This window comes from Vipera berus (assembly GCF_964194415.1).
Source record: "Vipera berus genome assembly, chromosome: 1".
NCBI classification, from domain to species: Eukaryota; Metazoa; Chordata; class Lepidosauria; order Squamata; family Viperidae; genus Vipera; species Vipera berus.
The window spans coordinates 119,523,437-119,540,087 of record NC_138202.1 but is presented as its reverse complement, the minus strand read 5'-3'; the positions used below and the strand labels follow the sequence as shown (position 1 = coordinate 119,540,087).

Below are 16,651 nucleotides of genomic sequence, written 5' to 3'. Positions count from 1 at the left end.
CAATTGCTCCAGTTAATCCCAGTTTCTCCAGCTAGTTACAGCTCATCCGAGTGATTATGTTTCCACATACTGCACTTTCTCAGCCTATTCAGCACTTACCCCCTCAGCAGCTTGAAGAGCATGCAGCCTAAAGAGAACCAATCAGCACTGCTATCATAGGCCACACCTTTCTGCAAAACCTCTGGTGCCATGTACCCATGTGTGCCACTGTAGAGAGGATCAAACCAAGAATTAGAAGAAGCAGAGCATGAGGCTAAAGATCCTTAGCAGGAAGTGTCAAAGGAAAAGAGAATTTATTCTTCTTTTCCATCAGAGATTTGGACTGCACTTTTTTCTATCGGTTTGTAAATGGAAGCAATTACTAATTCTTCCTTGTATCACACTTTTAAATTGTAAATATGATATGTGGGACTGTATTTCAATACATTCTCAATGGAAGTGGTTTCAACTGGATAATCTGCAAAAACTCCTCATATACCAATACCAAAATATACAATTACTTGTGTAGGTGAATAAAGACCTTTCCACATAGGTTTAATCACCAACGCCCTGAGAACATCCTTTTACCTGATCATTTATGAGCAGAAAATGTAAATGGCAGACTCCAAGTATGCAATCAGGAGATTGGAATGATGTGATATGTTGATCCATGTTGTTAATTTATAATATACATAGCCATGATGCACAGTTCATGTATAAAAGGTAGACAAGTTCAGCTAGAAGCATCTTGGAATGATATTATTCCCTGTTACAGATTAAGTAGGATCTATAAATTGATTTTGGGGAAGCGAGACAAAATGTTTCAACTTTTCCAGATAGTTCCAGTATGAAGTAACCCTAACTAACCAGCTAATGGGAGTGAAGGGCACTTAAATCAAAAGCATCTGAAGGGCACAATAACTAAGGAAGTTGAGGAATCAAGGGGGTTGGGGATGGAAGCATGCTCCCATATTCATTTCTGTTATAAAATTTGTTGTATCTAGTGTTTCTGGGCAAAAACGGAGATTTATTTCAGATACTCACACACTGGCATGAGGCTTCTTCTTGGAGAAGTCACAGGCGAGTCCCAAATCTGAGATGCGGACATGGCCAAATTCATCTAGCAAGATGTTGGCTGGCTGTAGGGATAGAGCACCATTTAACAAAATAAGTGGTTTTTTTTAATTTCTTGGACTCCAGAGTGCTCCTCTGGAAATGGTGATGAAAGAGGGCAAGCAAGGCCAGGCTATTGAAACTCTCCTCTCTCATGCTGTGACCTGAGCCTCTGCCCCAGCCATTTGGAATCAACCAAATAAAGGTAAATCTCTGCAGGAGAACTGAAGAAACATTTTCCAAATGATGAATTCAGCTCCCACAGTGGATAGATTAGGTTTACAGAGGAGCACAATCAAGTTGTAATATACAAAACAAGCAACAAAACATGATCCCACCCTACTTTATAAGAAGCAGTGGTTCTGACTCAAAGAGTGGATGTCAATATTTTAATAATTCCAAAATACTTAGAAAAGGAATGTGAGGTACTAGGGAAGATTAAGATTTTAGAATCCATTTTCTAAAGGAGACATCAGAGCTTGATTTTAGTGTTCTCTGATCACAAATCAGCCACATCATGTTGGCTCCTAAATAGGAGATGGAAGAAATCCGAATGCACTGAGAAAACTACCTTTCATCTGCAGAGAGGAATGAGATATGGAAGCCTCACCACTGAATACCAGCAATCTACTCCCTTTGTGAAATAAAGCCAGTAATGGTGATGGTGGCTCTGCTGGACTGTTATACAGCAATGGGATTGGTTAGAAGAGGTGGATGTTCTCACCTTGAGGTCACGATAAACCACAAAGCGATTGTGCATATGTTCCAGACCCAGGATGATCTCTGCTGCGTAGAAACGCATCTCTGTCTCCGAGAAGACGCCATGCTGGGAAAGATGATAATGTAGATCACCCCCTGCAAGGAGGAAAGAACTATGTGATGGAACAAGACACAGCCGGGGGTGGGGAGGAGTCCTTCAGGAAAGCACATGAGGATGGCAGAGAAGAAGGGGCTCTTAGAGGCAGGGTCCTGGCTCTCACCATTCATGAGGTCCAGGATGAAGCTGAGCTTGTCGGGTGTTTGGAAGGCATATGACATGCACACGATGAAGGGGCAATCCTGGCAGGGATCCAAAGAACAAAGTTACAACAGGAAAAAAAAGAAACTGCATGCATGCGCACACCATATATTGATACATTTCAGCTCACACTCTCATGCAGTTTGCCTCTGGCATCTTTGCTGTACATTCTACAATTTAATACATCCTGTGTTCACACTTATTACCCAACTCATTCAACTGCGTAGTACACTTACGCTTGCTTCTTACAATCTTGTGACAACAAATTGTATAATAAATCACTCAGTTTCTGGCCTCACAAACTAGTGCTAGCTATTGTATTGACCCTATATTCCACAATTTCTGCAGTGTGCCTGCACCAATAGTAACCCTGCTTGTTTTCCCACAACCCCATCCTGTAAACAGTAGTAGGTATTCTCCTCTTGTTTTTCTTACATGCAAAGAATCCTTCCTTCCTGCCCTTCTTTCTCTCTTCAGCGTACTCCATACACAACACATACTCTCCTCTAATTTTCAGACATGCTGCACGGCACCTCTTCTGGCATAAACGTTGTGGCATACTTGCATACCATCTTTGCTGCTAGGTTACACTCCCAGCATCAACAAATCAACACTACCTCCTTTTCACATCTTCTTCCCTCTCCACGACAGAGGGGTTCAGCAAAATATCTACCTCACCCATGCCAGCTTTGACTTCAAGTCCCCAAACCGTCACTTGAATGTTTTTAGATTTCTCCCTTCTGCCCGCCAATAACTTCTATGATGTAGATTCAGAGCTTGGGCATTCTTTCCACTTCTCCCAATTCCTCACAAGAGTAGCCAAGCTCACCCCAGTGCTGACAAGAGACAGCATGATGCGTTCATTCAGAGCCAATGTCTCCCCCTGCTTCATCTTAATACGCTTCTTATCTAGACACTTCATGGCGTACCTATCAAGAAACAAAAAGGTCAGACACTGAATGATCAGCGTGTTAAATTTTTGCCAAAAGTATCTGATGATGCTCCTATCCCTGAAATCATTCCCGCAGATGTTCCTCCAAACATAATCCTGTGATGGCACTTCTTCCGATGAAGCTCATGATATCCTTGTCTTGCTCTTTCTGAAGGGAAACTTGTCCTCCCCTTTAGGAACTTCAGATATTTAGAACGAAAACACATTCTCCCTGATCACAGATGCCCCTACATTATCCTATGTTTTCCAAGCTTTCCTTTTATCTCCATAACAACCCTAAACAATAACTGTCCAGCTTGCCAACAATTGGAAAACTCTCTGGTAATTTTCCTGCTGGCTCATGCTCAGGATGTGGAAGGGAGGGAAAGCAGTCAGTTTCTTTCTGCCTTATATTTGGCCTGGCAGGACAATAACTGAATTAACTTGTTTAGAGGAGGGACATTTTCCAAGGCAGCAATAAGGAAGCACATGATCAAGTCCAAAAGGGACACATTGTAGTGGAAATGTAAAGGTTTTAAAGGAAGCTGGAATATTCTTAAATTAGTGATACTTATGCTTCCTTAGACACTGAGCAGTTTGCATATGCTATTGCATAAATAAGATTACAAATATATATACATATATATTATGTCATCATTAATTTACTCTTTTACCACTGAGGAACAATAGAAAGAAATCAATTTTAGTAAAATCCAACTATAAGGAGTAACAGCAATCGTGATGTATCTGCCCAAAGCCTGCTGCAAAACCCTGGAGGGCTGAGGCCATATGGATTTCACCAAAAACGGGCAGATTGGGATGTGCCTTTAATTAAGTTGCTGCATTCTGGATCAGCTGAAATTTCTGAGGCATCTTCAAAGACAGTACCGCATAGAGTGCATTGCAGCAGACCGAGAGATAAACAAGGCAAAAATTATTGTGAGAAGGCAAAACACCTCCTTGAATCCTGCAAGCCAATATAACAAAAGGCAATTATCGTTCACCTTAAAGCTAGCAATATGCATATTTATATTTGGGACCAGCACATTTCTCTTATCCTGCAGAATTTTCAAATGGATGAGAAACATAACTTTGGGGTGGGGGAATGCCTGAAAGATCTCCATCTGAATTGTCTGGATATTTTTGCTATTCTTATTTTGCATTTTGTTCAACTGGTTCTGCTGCTTGTCTTCATTTTAACTATAAGAGATGTGCATAGAACAGCTGGTCTCCCTCTAATGTGAAACATAGATTTTGGAGGTTTGTTTCTACAGACCAAAACGAAGCTGTTTTGTTCTAGATATGGCCCAAAATGCAGTTGTTGGCAGCAGAAGTGGTTTGGCGAATTAAGCCAAGGAGACTGGCAATGACAGTGGGAAGATGTTGGGAGAGGGGCAGCAAATGAGCAGGCTGGTGGAACGAGCTGCACTGGGAGCTGCTGAGGAGAGAGGAGTAAGATGTAGCAGTCTTGCCCTACTCGCTCCAAAAAATCCTGCAGGGATTTCTCTATATGTTGCTTCATTTGAAAACCGGAATAAATGGGTTTTGCTTCTGCTGTTCCAAAATGATTGTCGGATTGCAATGATTTGTTCTAGAACTGAATAAAATATTTTATAATAAAGTCTGAGGTACCGATTGTATATATGGATTTTTTGTTTTGTTTCAGCAATTCATCTATATCTTGAAAAACTTGAGTTGGTGCTGAAAATATTCTGTCTATCTCGAAAATAAAAGCAAGCTGGAAAAAAGCATTAGGAAGTTTACTTGCCACCGGGGTCAAGCAAAGGCTCATGTCTTTAGTGCAACCTGTGGGGGGTAGCAGGCCAGAGCTATCTGAGGGCCCACCTCTTCGGAGAAGGGCGGGATATAAATGGAATTAAAATAAAAATAAATAAAAAATAACTTTCCCCAGTTGTAAGATTCAGGCAAGGATACTATCAACAATTAAATTATCACATCGAAAAGGAATTGGGAACTGACAGTTACTGAAGCTGAACCTCAATCTTGACTAGCTCTCCTACAATTCTCACCACAGCATGACAAGACAATCCCATATATTACATTTTGCCCGTGTCTGCTTTCCGGCAGCCGTAGACCTCTCCAAATCCACCGCGTCCGATGATCCTATGGACACTGAAGTCATTCATGGTCAGCTAGATCCCATGAAACAGCATTTTTTTAAAAAAATAAGAGAAGAGAAAGCAAACCAAGAATGTTAACCTGATTTTGTTTTCATAGCGCCATCCAAGCGCATTCATAACTGTAGGCTAATTGTCACTGGAGTTCAATTACTTTCAACACATACTTCGCCTCATTTTGGTCACCATTGCTTGTGAGTCTTTAGATTTAAAAGAGGGGTCACTGTGTATGCTAAGCTCAGATCTTCAAATAGAAACTGATAACCTGTAACTTCCGAGATGTTGATAGATGCCAGCATTATCAACAACAGTGGAATTTTTAAGTTCAACATCTCCAAAGCAAAAGATTATCTGTTCCTGTTTTAAGATATTGAGCATGACACTGGATCATTTCTCTTAACACTCAGTTATCTAGTTCATTTACCAAATGAATAACAGACATCAATTATTTTTTTTTTTTAGCTACCAACATGAGGAGCTTTTTAGGGATGGGATCTCCTTTCACACTGCATTACGATTGCTTTGCAAATCCTATAAATTCTGCATGCTATAATAAAGTGACTATTGGCAACTCTATGCTTAGTGTCTCATGATAGTTTTATCACAACCTCAAAAATGCCCTCCAAATACTAGGCACTTACATGGATGTTCAGCTCCACATTCTTCCACTGGCAGAAGCGTGTGAATTTGTCACTAAAACAGAATAAAAGACAGAACTCACAAACACACACAAATAATTTCTCTTGCAGTTGACTTCAGTCCCCAATCAGTGCATCCTTATGTCAGAGGATCCTTTAGCTAAAATCACTATTTACAAGATTTCCATTCCAGTATACCAACAATGAAAGAATATAGGAAGCATTATAAAGGCAGTACAACCAGAGCACATTGTAGCAATGGGAGCTAAAAAGGCAGTAATTCAGACATCCTAATGCCATATCCCCACAGCTAAGTGAACTTGGATGCTTACCTTTAGTATATAGGTGCAGTTAACATATGCTAGATTGGTTAACGGGAGATTATCTTCATATCAAATTATGGAACAGCATGCCACTAAAATCTAACTGGACGAAGGGGGAGATATTTACCTCTTCCAAATATGTCTATCTGACTATCTTGTATATAGCAACTTAAGCAGTGGAGATAGTCTTGGTCTATAGACTCTCTCTTTGATCAGTCTAACACTCAGCCAATTTTGAATGCCTGCATTATCCTACTTGCCTCCTTGTCTAGGCTGAAGGAGGTAGTTTTGAGTACAGGGTTCAAGGCTTGAGGGAAAGGTTAACGTTCAAACTAAGACAACGTTGCTGTTAAGTGCAGCCCAAGATGACATGACTACCATGTCAAATATGTTCATGTCTCAAATTATAACTCTCCCAAGATCTGTGATGGAAACACCTTGTACCTTGAATTTTTGTAATGATTAGGAAGAAGTGATCTATGGGGAGAAAATTATGACTAAAATTCTCAGACTGTAGAGTGCTTCTGGGTTGAAAGGATTTGCCAGTGACAACGTTGCCCAGAGGACGCCTGATTGCCAAAACAATGCAAACTTCAGGAAGGCTCCTTTCATGTCCCCTCCCCCCCACCACCACATTGGGTAAATGTGGAGAACAACCCACCTCACATATGCTACAATGCATACAATGTTCTTCAACTTATACAGAGAAAAGCCTCATGCTGGTGAGAGAAAATGTTGCCCATGTAGCGCAATACTGGGCGAATGTCATTAGTTTTAATCCTATCTATTTTACATACTTTTTATATGTGCTATATCTCTGTGACCTATTTTATGCTTATTTTACCTGCTCAGTATTGAACGTTATATGTCTACATTTGAAGGTGCTTCTGACACGAATAAAGAAAAATGACTAAAATTTAAAATAAATGAAATGTCACGTAATTAGAATGTGACTATCAGGAGACTTGAAAAAATCCAAACAGAAAATACACTGTGTGCACCAGTATTAGGCAAGTTGTATTTTGGAGGGCTAATTCTTGTACTGAGCAACTACAGTGCTCTCAGTCCATCCAAAATATTAATAAACCTCAAACCTGAATATCTAAGAAAGTAAAAGTGAGGTTTTGGCTTTCTCAGGAGAATATTTATGTGTGCACAATTATTGGGCAACTATTAGTGTGCAGAATTATTATACAACTAAATGAAAAATGCAAATTTGCCCATCTCACTTATTTATTTGCATCTGTTAAAGAGAGAATACTAAACAAACATATCAAAATGTACAAATAAGCATTTCTGACATTTAAAAAAAAATCCGTGACCAATATAGCCACCCTTCTTTTCAATAAAGACATAAGCCTTCCATTCATGGAGTCTTGTCAGTTTCTGGATCTGTTGATGATCCAACATTTTGTGCAAGAGCAACCACAGCCTCCTGGACACTGTTCGGAGAGGTGTACTGTTTTCCTCCACAGTAAATCTCTTGTTTAAGAAGGGCCCACAATTTCTCAATAGGGTTTAGGTCAGGTGAGGAAGGGGGCCATGTCATTATTCTTTCATCTTTAAGGTCTTTACTGGCTAGTCACACAGTGGAGTACTTCAATGCATGCAAGGAGCACTGTCCTGCATAAAAATCATTGTCTTCTTGAAAGATGGAAACTTTTTCCTGTGCCACTGCTTGAATAAAGTGTCTTCTAAAAACTGGCAGTAGGTTTGGGAATTGAGTTTCAGTCCATCTTCGACCCGAAAAGGTCCAACTAACTCATCTTTAATAATACCAGCCCATAACAGTACCCCACCTCCACCTTGCTGGTGTTTGAGTCAAAGTGGAGCTCTGTGCCCGTTATTGATCCAGCCACAGGCCCATCCATCTGGTCCGTCAAAAGTTACTCTGATATCAACAGTCCATAAAACCTTTGAAAAATCTGTCTTGAGATATTTCTTGGCCCAGTCTTGCCGTTTCAACTTATATGTCTTGTCCAGTGGTGGTCGGGTTTCAGCCTTCCTTACATTGGCCATGTCTCTGAGCACCTTGTACTTCTGAGTATTCCAGGTATGTTGAAGTTCAGGAATATGACAGCACTGGAAGATAATGGGTTCCTGGTGGTTTCACGTTTGATTCTTCTCAAATCTTTGGCAGTTAATGTGCATCTTTTTCTCAACACGTTTCTTGTGACCCCGTTGACTATTTGCAACAAAACCTTTGATGGTTCTGTGACGCCCCAATATCTTAGCGATTTCAAGAGTGCTACATCCCTCTGAAAGACTTTTTACCATGTTTGACTTTTCAGAGTCAGTTAAATCTCTCTTTTGGCCCATTTTGCCTGAGGAAAAGAAGCTAATAATTATGCACACTTTCATATAGGGTGTTTATCTCCTTAGGCCACACCCTCCCTCATTACACAAATACACATCACCTGATATGCTTATATCCACTAAGCATTCAAGTTTATACAGCTTGGAGGTGGAAAATATGCATGAAAATGATGATATAGTCAAAATATTTACTTGCCTAATAATTGTGCACACAGTCTAAAAGAAATGGATATTTGGTTTTCATGCTATTACTGAAATCTCACCCATTACTGCATTTATAGAAGGTTGTCCAATAGTCTTTTTAATCATTAAAGGATGTTCTTGTCATAGAGCCAAATTTAAAAGGATTGGGATCTTCAAAGGTCCTCTGAGACCTACTTGATGGCAATTTGTTTTATGGACAAACACTTTGAGTGTTGAAGGCCCAAAAGTGTTTGTCCACAAAACTGCTGGGTCACATTCTCTATTAAAAACAAAAACAAAAAACATATACTGAGGAGCAGTTCTTAGATTACATGCTAACTGGAAAATTTAGACAGCCAGGTAGGTGGCCAACAATTCTTTTTACCAGTGCACTATAAATGTGATTTTTCTACTGTTAAGTAACATCTATAACACACCAGTATTATTATACATTTAAAATGTTGATATTGGCTCTAAAGCTCTGAATTAAGAATAGGCTATGAAAAATCTCAGCTTTATCCATGCCAATGAATCTACTCTGACATCACATTAAATGACACAAAGATTTTGGATGATGGCCCACTATGACTAATGTTTTTGAGATTCCATCATAGTAAACCTTCAATTGGCTCTAAAGATATAACTACTACCTTGATCTAAAACCATATTAGGCTTCTATAGGACTATCGTATATGGTAAGATTTGGAGAGAGAGAGGGGGGAGAGAGAGAGAGAGAGAGAGAGAGAGAGAGAGAGAGAGAGAGAGAGAGAGAGAGAGAGAGAGAGAGAGAGAGAATATTTACAGAATGGCTTTATCTATATTTATTCTGAAGGCTCTTTCACTTTGTTCAAGGGATCTCTCTCCTATGTAGATCTGCAGGCTTTAAAAGATATGTCCCAGTTACTCAACAATGAATACAAAGAATATTCAGCTCTCCATATTGCTTTTAAAGACTTATCTTAGTGGAATTCCTCAATAACTTCCCTTGGGAAAAGGTCTCTAAGTGTTAATTGGGGGTTCTCTCCCTCAACTTTCTTCAAACAAGGATTACCTCAAAAAAAAAGCAAGCAACAGACGCATGCTACCTGGAGATAATGGGACAGCAATCCAAGACATATCAAGAGCCTCAAGGGAAAGTTGCTATATACCCAAAGTAAATATGTAGTCCAACAACACTACAATTAACTTGAGGAATTTCCAAGATGTTCCAAGATGTTCAGAATATTACTTTTTAAAAGCTTCATAGAGAGCTTCTAAAGGGGGATTGTCAGAACAAAACTGTAAAAAAGCTCAGTGAGGGCCATGTAAATACGTTGAGTTGGATTTGAAAGGTAGCTAACTAAATGCTGGAGGGAAAAAAAAGTCTTCAGGAAAACAATCAGAGCTATCTGGCTGAAAATCAAAGAAGGTTAACAGCATCACTTTAATGTAACCTCTAAAAAGATTTTATATTCCTCAGGACTCACCTCTCAATGAACTTCTGGAAGACAGACCCACACAGACGTTGGCAGATCTCTTCAATGTACGGCTGGCAAAAGAGGAGACAAACTTAAATACCAACAACCTATGTATTATCTTTGTCACACACGTGTTCCCTTTTTCTCTTCTGAATAGTTCCAATTGTAGATATTAACGTCCCTGGCCAGGGGAATGCAAGCACACTGGCAGCAAAAGGTGACTTATGGCTGTAATGGAGCCTATAATTTCATTGTAAATCATGATGGTGGTAAACTCAAGACACCCACACAACAGACCCAATTTTATTACCTTTTTGTGGCAATTGTTAAGCGATCACAATAGTCGTAAAGTAACTCAATGTATTCCTATGGATGTTTTTTGTTGAAAATCGGTCAAAAAGGCTAGTTTCTGGCAAAAGCCCCATTGTAAATCTTGTCACGTGACCTTACTGCAACTGGCTATAAAAGGCAAACCAGTTGTCGAGTATCTGAAATGTGTCTCTCTGTGTGTATATGTGTCTCTCTGTGTGTATATGTGCCCTCACAACTCCAGAATTGGGTGATAAATACCTTTGGGGAGGGGGGCATCATAACTTTGAATAGTCACTAAACAACCAGTCACTAAGCAAAAACTACCTGTAAAACAGATGGGCCCTACCAGAGTCACGTTTCTTTACATGTGGCAGTATGAGGAAAAGCATGTCATAAGCTATGGTTCAGACTGAGAAAAATCAGATTATGTTGCACAGATCTGTCTCACTTTTTCACAGGAAAGGCAGCATCCCAATCGAAGGGCAAATGATATTTTGTGTGAGCTCAGAGACTTCATCTGTGGAAAGGGACTTACCTGAAACAGGTCAGGCAGCACTTGCTTTTTGCTCAGACGGGTTTGCACATACTCTGTGGCTGTTTTTGAGAAGGGCTGTAAAGGATATAGAAAAACAAGTGAACCTAATGCATAGGTGATAATTAATTTAGTAAGATAAACAAAAACCTGGTAGGGCAGGTCTCTCTCTCTCTCTCTCTCTCTCTCTCTCTGTCTTAAGTTCTAATCTTAACTTCTAATCTTGTTGCTTAGTATCCTTTTGCTAAGGGAACTAAGGGCCAAAGCATTTTTCCCAAGAAGCTGGTTACAGAGAAATAGGAAGGACTAATGCAGAACAAGAATCAGCCGGAGTCAGGCAAATATACAGGTACTGTCCCTTTATCCCACATTCGGTCCTGCAGTTTGGTAGCCACTTTTACCTATTCTATTTTACTCTCTGGATCATAGTGTTCAGTTTATCTTATCTCCAGACTGTCTAGATCAGGGGTGTTAAACTGCCAGCTGGCAGGCCAGATGTGTCACGCCAAAACCGGGCCCACCCCATTGCTAGCAATGGGAAAAAAGTCGTGATATGTCGCGACACGTCACATAACGTCGTGAGTTTGACACCCGTGGCCTAGATAAAATTTTCCTGTTAGCTCTCATTTGTTTCCAGTCTTGAAAACCTGTTATTTATGCTCATCCACCCACCTATATGGGAAGGTGCCTTATACCAAATTAGTTTATTTATCCATCTAGCCTAATTTTGCTTACTTTGGATGATGGACAACACTCTTCAAAGTCTCTCTCAAAGTCTTTAAAGTTGATAATGAGTCTTCCTCATTATCAGCTACTTGACTCTCTTAACTGGAGTTGCCAAGAACTGATCTTGAGAATTCCTGAACACAAAGTTGGTGTTCTATGTCTGAGGTAGGGCTTTTTAGGAGGAAGAAAAGCATTTTGCAATGCTTATTTCCTGAATTTTGAAACTGCTCTCACTAGCATCTATCAATTATTTATTCTTGTTTGATTTCAACGTTAGGAATCTGATACCAATAACTGAGTTAGATATTAGAAGAGACCACTGTTCTTTGATGCTTCTATGCCTCTTCCTCCTACATCCAATAAAGACACAATGGGATGTGATATCATTACACAATGCATCCCCCTGCTCCCTCTACAGCAGAGGTCCCCAACACCCGGTCCATGGACCAGCACAGGGCCACGGCATGCCAGCAACTAGGCCTCACAAACAAGCTAAGCCCCATCCATGGGATGTAGGCAGCAACAAAACCACACCCTCTCTGGTCTGCAGAAAAATCTGATGTCAAAAAGGTTGGGGGCCTCTGCTCTACAGTCAATGTGGTGCGATGAGGACAGGAAACAGACAATTCCATATTGTTTGTTATGGTATACCTGATACAAACAGGAAGAGAGAGCAGAATTAGCTGAAAGAATTGTCAGTCTGCTGCTGCAAGAACACTGCTTTTCAAAAGGAACTATTTAGGTGGCTGCCAGCAGTTCATTCATAACAAGATCAGCCCTGAACAGGAAAAGAGCCACTGCTTGTCAGCAGCGGAGGGAAAAAAAGGTCACAGAGAAAGCTTAAAGAGCTGGGATAGGCCATTCCAACAGAACTATGTGTGCCACTTGGTGACCCATAGAAAATATTTTGCCTGTGAGAGGGTATCATGATGGTGGTCTAGCTCCTCCTACTTAATCTGGGGAGCCTTACATTTTCAAGGATCTCGTTCAAGGTGATTATGAAGCAGCCTTTCTGCCCATTCCCAAGGGCCTTTTCAGACTCTCTCACATGGCAGCAAGTGTCCGAAGCACTCACATGAGAGCAGGACAACAGTTCCTTCATGATGTACATGTCAAAGATCTGGCGGCTCTTAATTGCTCGATCCTCATCAGAATCCAACTTCTCATATTTTTTGATCTGGAGAGAACAGGCAAGATAATATTGGGTATGTAAGATAATGTGCTTGTTCACACAAAAAATTCAAGGTTTAGTAGATAAGGCCACATTTACAGATACCACGGTCTAAACCTGAACAATTCCAAAGTTCAGCTTAAGAACTAGGCCATCGAGATTCATTTTCCTAGCTTACTTGGTTTGAGTGGAAGGTGCAGGCCACAACAGGGATGACAAAAACAGTGTGGAAGTAATAATTATATAATAATGATAGAAAGACAAAAGGACAAGAACTGTGATTAAGAAATTCAGCAGTGCACTGAAAAGTAATTACCACTTCTTCTCTTCCCTGCTTATGATTTATTTTTAATTGAGACAGGTGAAGCATATCAGCTTTTCCCAAACTGGGGTCTACATGCATTGGACTATAACCACAAACATTCCCACGTAACACATCACCAACTCCTTAAATTAGACACGTGTACATAAATACTTATACTTTTCTGTATCATATTCTCCAACCAACAACATCTTACAGAATGTTATCATCATCAATGATTTATATCTCAGTTTGCTGCTGAGAGGATAACAGTTTTGACAAAGCTACTAGGCTTTGTCAATCTGCTTATTTAAAATTCTAGCTAAACTGCAGTTGGAGGTCTATGATTTAATGTTCTTTTGGGTCCTTCATCTGTTGCATGAACAAAACTCCAGTTATTCAAGAAGGAAGGCCACTTCATCTCCAAATTATCTTCAATATGTAAAAGGGGCTTGGAATCTCTTAGTTGTTTCTAGGAAGCCTAGGTATAAAAGCAATATTCTGTTCTATAAAGACTATCAAAGCAAAGGGCTCTGGTTCAGTAATTTGCAAATGGGTTCCTACTACCCACGGCCCCAATCTGGCTTCTTCCAAGCTTCAGGAGCAGACTTGGGGAATATGAATGGAGGGGCGTGCATGAGGATAGGAAAATCTATTCCAGTAGCAGCGTTGTTAACCCTTTTCGGGAACCCTTTTCACCTTGATTTCATTCTTAATGCTTATACCCTCCTCCTCCCAAGGGAAGTGTAAGCTAACAGTCTCTAACATCTCTATCCATTTCAAAATGTAATGTATTCTTTGTGAGCTAGGCTAAAGAAGGTGACAATGTTTGAATACTAGAATACTTTTTTGTCTGTAGTTAGTGCCTCACCTCTTCATAGAATTCCACCAGTGGTTTGGCCTCCTCTACTTGATTCAAGCAGAAATCTCGGAATAGGAGGAACCCTAAAATACACAAAAAGTCAGCAATATGAAACTCATATGCCACTAACTCCTTCTACATAGTCAACAAACTGCTCCTAGTCTCATTTATCATTTGTAGTAGTCAAGGACCTCGACTACTTATACCTTTAATATATGCAGGGACAAACTGAATAACACATAGAATAGGATAATGCTGAAAATGGTTATAAAATGATCTACAATGGCCATATTGATTTTTGACTAAGCTACAATTGATTTGCACAAACTAAAACATAAACGATGGTTTGCATACTAAACCATATCATTGATGGAATTTGGATTGATATGAGATGTGAACTCCATGTCTCTGGGTGGACAATCCCAGAAGATGAATGATGATGACTATCCACATACTGTATTTATCAAAGTACTGATCTACTGCCTCTAAAAATAAAGGAGGTTTCATCTTACCTGCCATTGCTTATCCCTGCCAATATATTTATCTTTTATGAAAATGTGTCCAATTTTTCTGTAAATCAGCAGCAATTTTTTAACAGTTGCCAGAACAGGACTGGAAAAATCTGGCTAATATTGTATTGCTAGCTTGTCGTTTTACAGTCGTCCAGAATTTTGCAACCCAGGTCTACTACTAGTCTTTTAACAGTAATAGGAAGAAATTAACGAATTTGGAATCATTTATGTATCATGCATCAGCCTACTTTAAAAAAAAAATCTGATGATTGCTGCCAGTAGCAAGCAGCCTCGGTTTAGACAAAGCCGAAAACCACAGACATCTAGTCCTAAGAAAGAAGGATAGAAGTCTGAGATTTCTAACAAGAAACATTTAAATATTTTTATTTCTATAAAAGCCATATAATTTCAGTTTTATAGGCTATATTAAAAACTGTGGAAAATCATAAGATGTCATTAGATTTGCCTGCTTTTTTTTCTTTCCTCAATTATTTGATCTTTATGCCAGGAAAAGGTTCCCGTGGTTAATTTTTGCAGGTCCAATGCTTGTTAAATGTACAGAATATCAGTAAAATTTCAATGACAGTTCTCAAGCTTGTTGGTTCCTCTTCAACTGTTGGTCATGAGTCACAAATGTTCTAAGATTCCAATAATCAAAAGCAAATACCTAGAGCTACTTGGAAAGCTATTTATCAATCACAATAAGTGATTAACTATAGCTTCCTAACCTATATACCGTAACTGTATCATTTTTGAAAATGTTAGAACCTGTGAATAATCCTAATCCATGGATTGTTTAACTAATATTCAGTGAATTAGCCCAACTAGTTGTATTTAAACGTCCCTCTAAACTAGGGGTGTCAAACTCCTGGCTGGTGGGCCGGATGTGTCATGGAGAAACCGCGCCCACCCCACTGCCGGCAATGGAAAAAAAGTTGTGATACGTTGTGACACTCACGTGACGTTGCGAGTTTGACACCCCTGCTCTAAACTGTAAATTACTTATACAGGTTAGGTTCACATAAAATACTGAACAAGAAACTAGTGAACATTGCCTAGTCTGCTATATAAACCCAATTCACATGCTTAGTTGATGGCTCAGTATGTCAGGTGTGACCAGACCATGGAGTGCACTGAGAACTGAACTCATGGCTCTATTAATTAAAGATGAGTTGTGCAAACATAGTCACTGAACCGTACACCACCAGCAAGCTACAGTTTTGCCTCATGTGTTATGTAAATCCAACCTTACTAACCTTAAAACACTAATCCAGGAGTCTCACCTTGCCAGTGTTAGAAAGACAGCAAATGAAACTGGATATTTAAAAACTATTAATCCCTGCACCACTTATTAATTTCTCAAGCATAGTATGCACCACCTTCTGCTTCTTGTTCCCTCCCCAGCTCACTCACTGAAGTGCAGGCTGATCAATTTCAATTTCAGTTTGTGGCTCAACAGTTCCCAGTGTCCCCAATGGCCTATGCTTTCCCCAAGTGCAAGGGGAGATTGCTGAGGTTAAACGATTATTGAGAAAGCAACACAACCATGAGACAGACAGAGAGACAGAGACAGAGACAGAGAGAGAGAGAGAGAGAGAGAGAGAGAGAGAGAGAGAGAGAGAGAGAGAGAATAGGCAAAAATTGGGATATATCATGCGGAAACCACAAGTGGCCGTGGGTGTGGGAGGAAGCAAGAGCATTTCCTGTTGGGGCGGGGTGTAATAACGGAAAGGGGAAACACTGCTAGAGTACTTGCTGTTGCCTGGCTGAGCATCGGCGAGAGTCCAGCATCACCCAGTGAGACCTTGACCAACAGCCACTACTCACTCCCAAATTTATGCTTTCTGTACCTTTTATGAAACTTTATTTTATGTAAATTTTGCTCTTCTCTCAGTTATTTATAGCTGGAGCAAACAGATCCTTCCTCTTTCCAGAAGGACAGTACTATTGGATGCAATGGTTTCACACACTCCCCCCCCCCACCCTCCTTATTCTGGGCAGGATCTTGGGTCTTCAACAAAAGACAAACAAGAACTTTAGTAGGTAAATTCTCCCCATCGATCATTCTATAGAGTCAAATATTTCACCTGCTGAAATGCTTACTCCTTTCACATTGGTTGATGGTGCAGACATTCTGAA

At 39.9% G+C, this 16,651-nt stretch overlaps 1 protein-coding gene across 3 annotated transcripts in view; it reads right to left on the bottom strand.

Annotated features, from left to right (window-relative positions):
* The window catches only part of GRK2 (G protein-coupled receptor kinase 2), a 46,404-nt gene that overhangs the window by 18,281 nt on the left and 11,472 nt on the right, over positions 1–16,651 (bottom strand). Inside the window, exons 3-14 of one of the 3 annotated variants that reach the window (XM_081315122.1) lie at positions 16,600–16,646; positions 14,010–14,083; positions 12,637–12,843; positions 10,944–11,018; positions 10,106–10,167; positions 5,821–5,872; positions 5,103–5,194; positions 2,940–3,039; positions 2,073–2,151; positions 1,817–1,947; positions 1,024–1,118; positions 100–207 (exon numbers count right to left, since the gene is read on the bottom strand). In XM_081315122.1, coding sequence (XP_081171248.1) covers positions 100–207; positions 1,024–1,118; positions 1,817–1,947; positions 2,073–2,151; positions 2,940–3,039; positions 5,103–5,194; positions 5,821–5,872; positions 10,106–10,167; positions 10,944–11,018; positions 12,637–12,843; positions 14,010–14,083; positions 16,600–16,645 — 1,121 coding nt within the window. In that variant the 5' untranslated portion in view covers position 16,646. The remainder of the gene's footprint in view (positions 1–99; positions 208–1,023; positions 1,119–1,816; positions 1,948–2,072; positions 2,152–2,939; positions 3,040–5,102; positions 5,195–5,820; positions 5,873–10,105; positions 10,168–10,943; positions 11,019–12,636; positions 12,844–14,009; positions 14,084–16,599; positions 16,647–16,651) is intronic. The other 2 variants (XM_081315120.1, XM_081315121.1) reach the window with 2 other exon arrangements.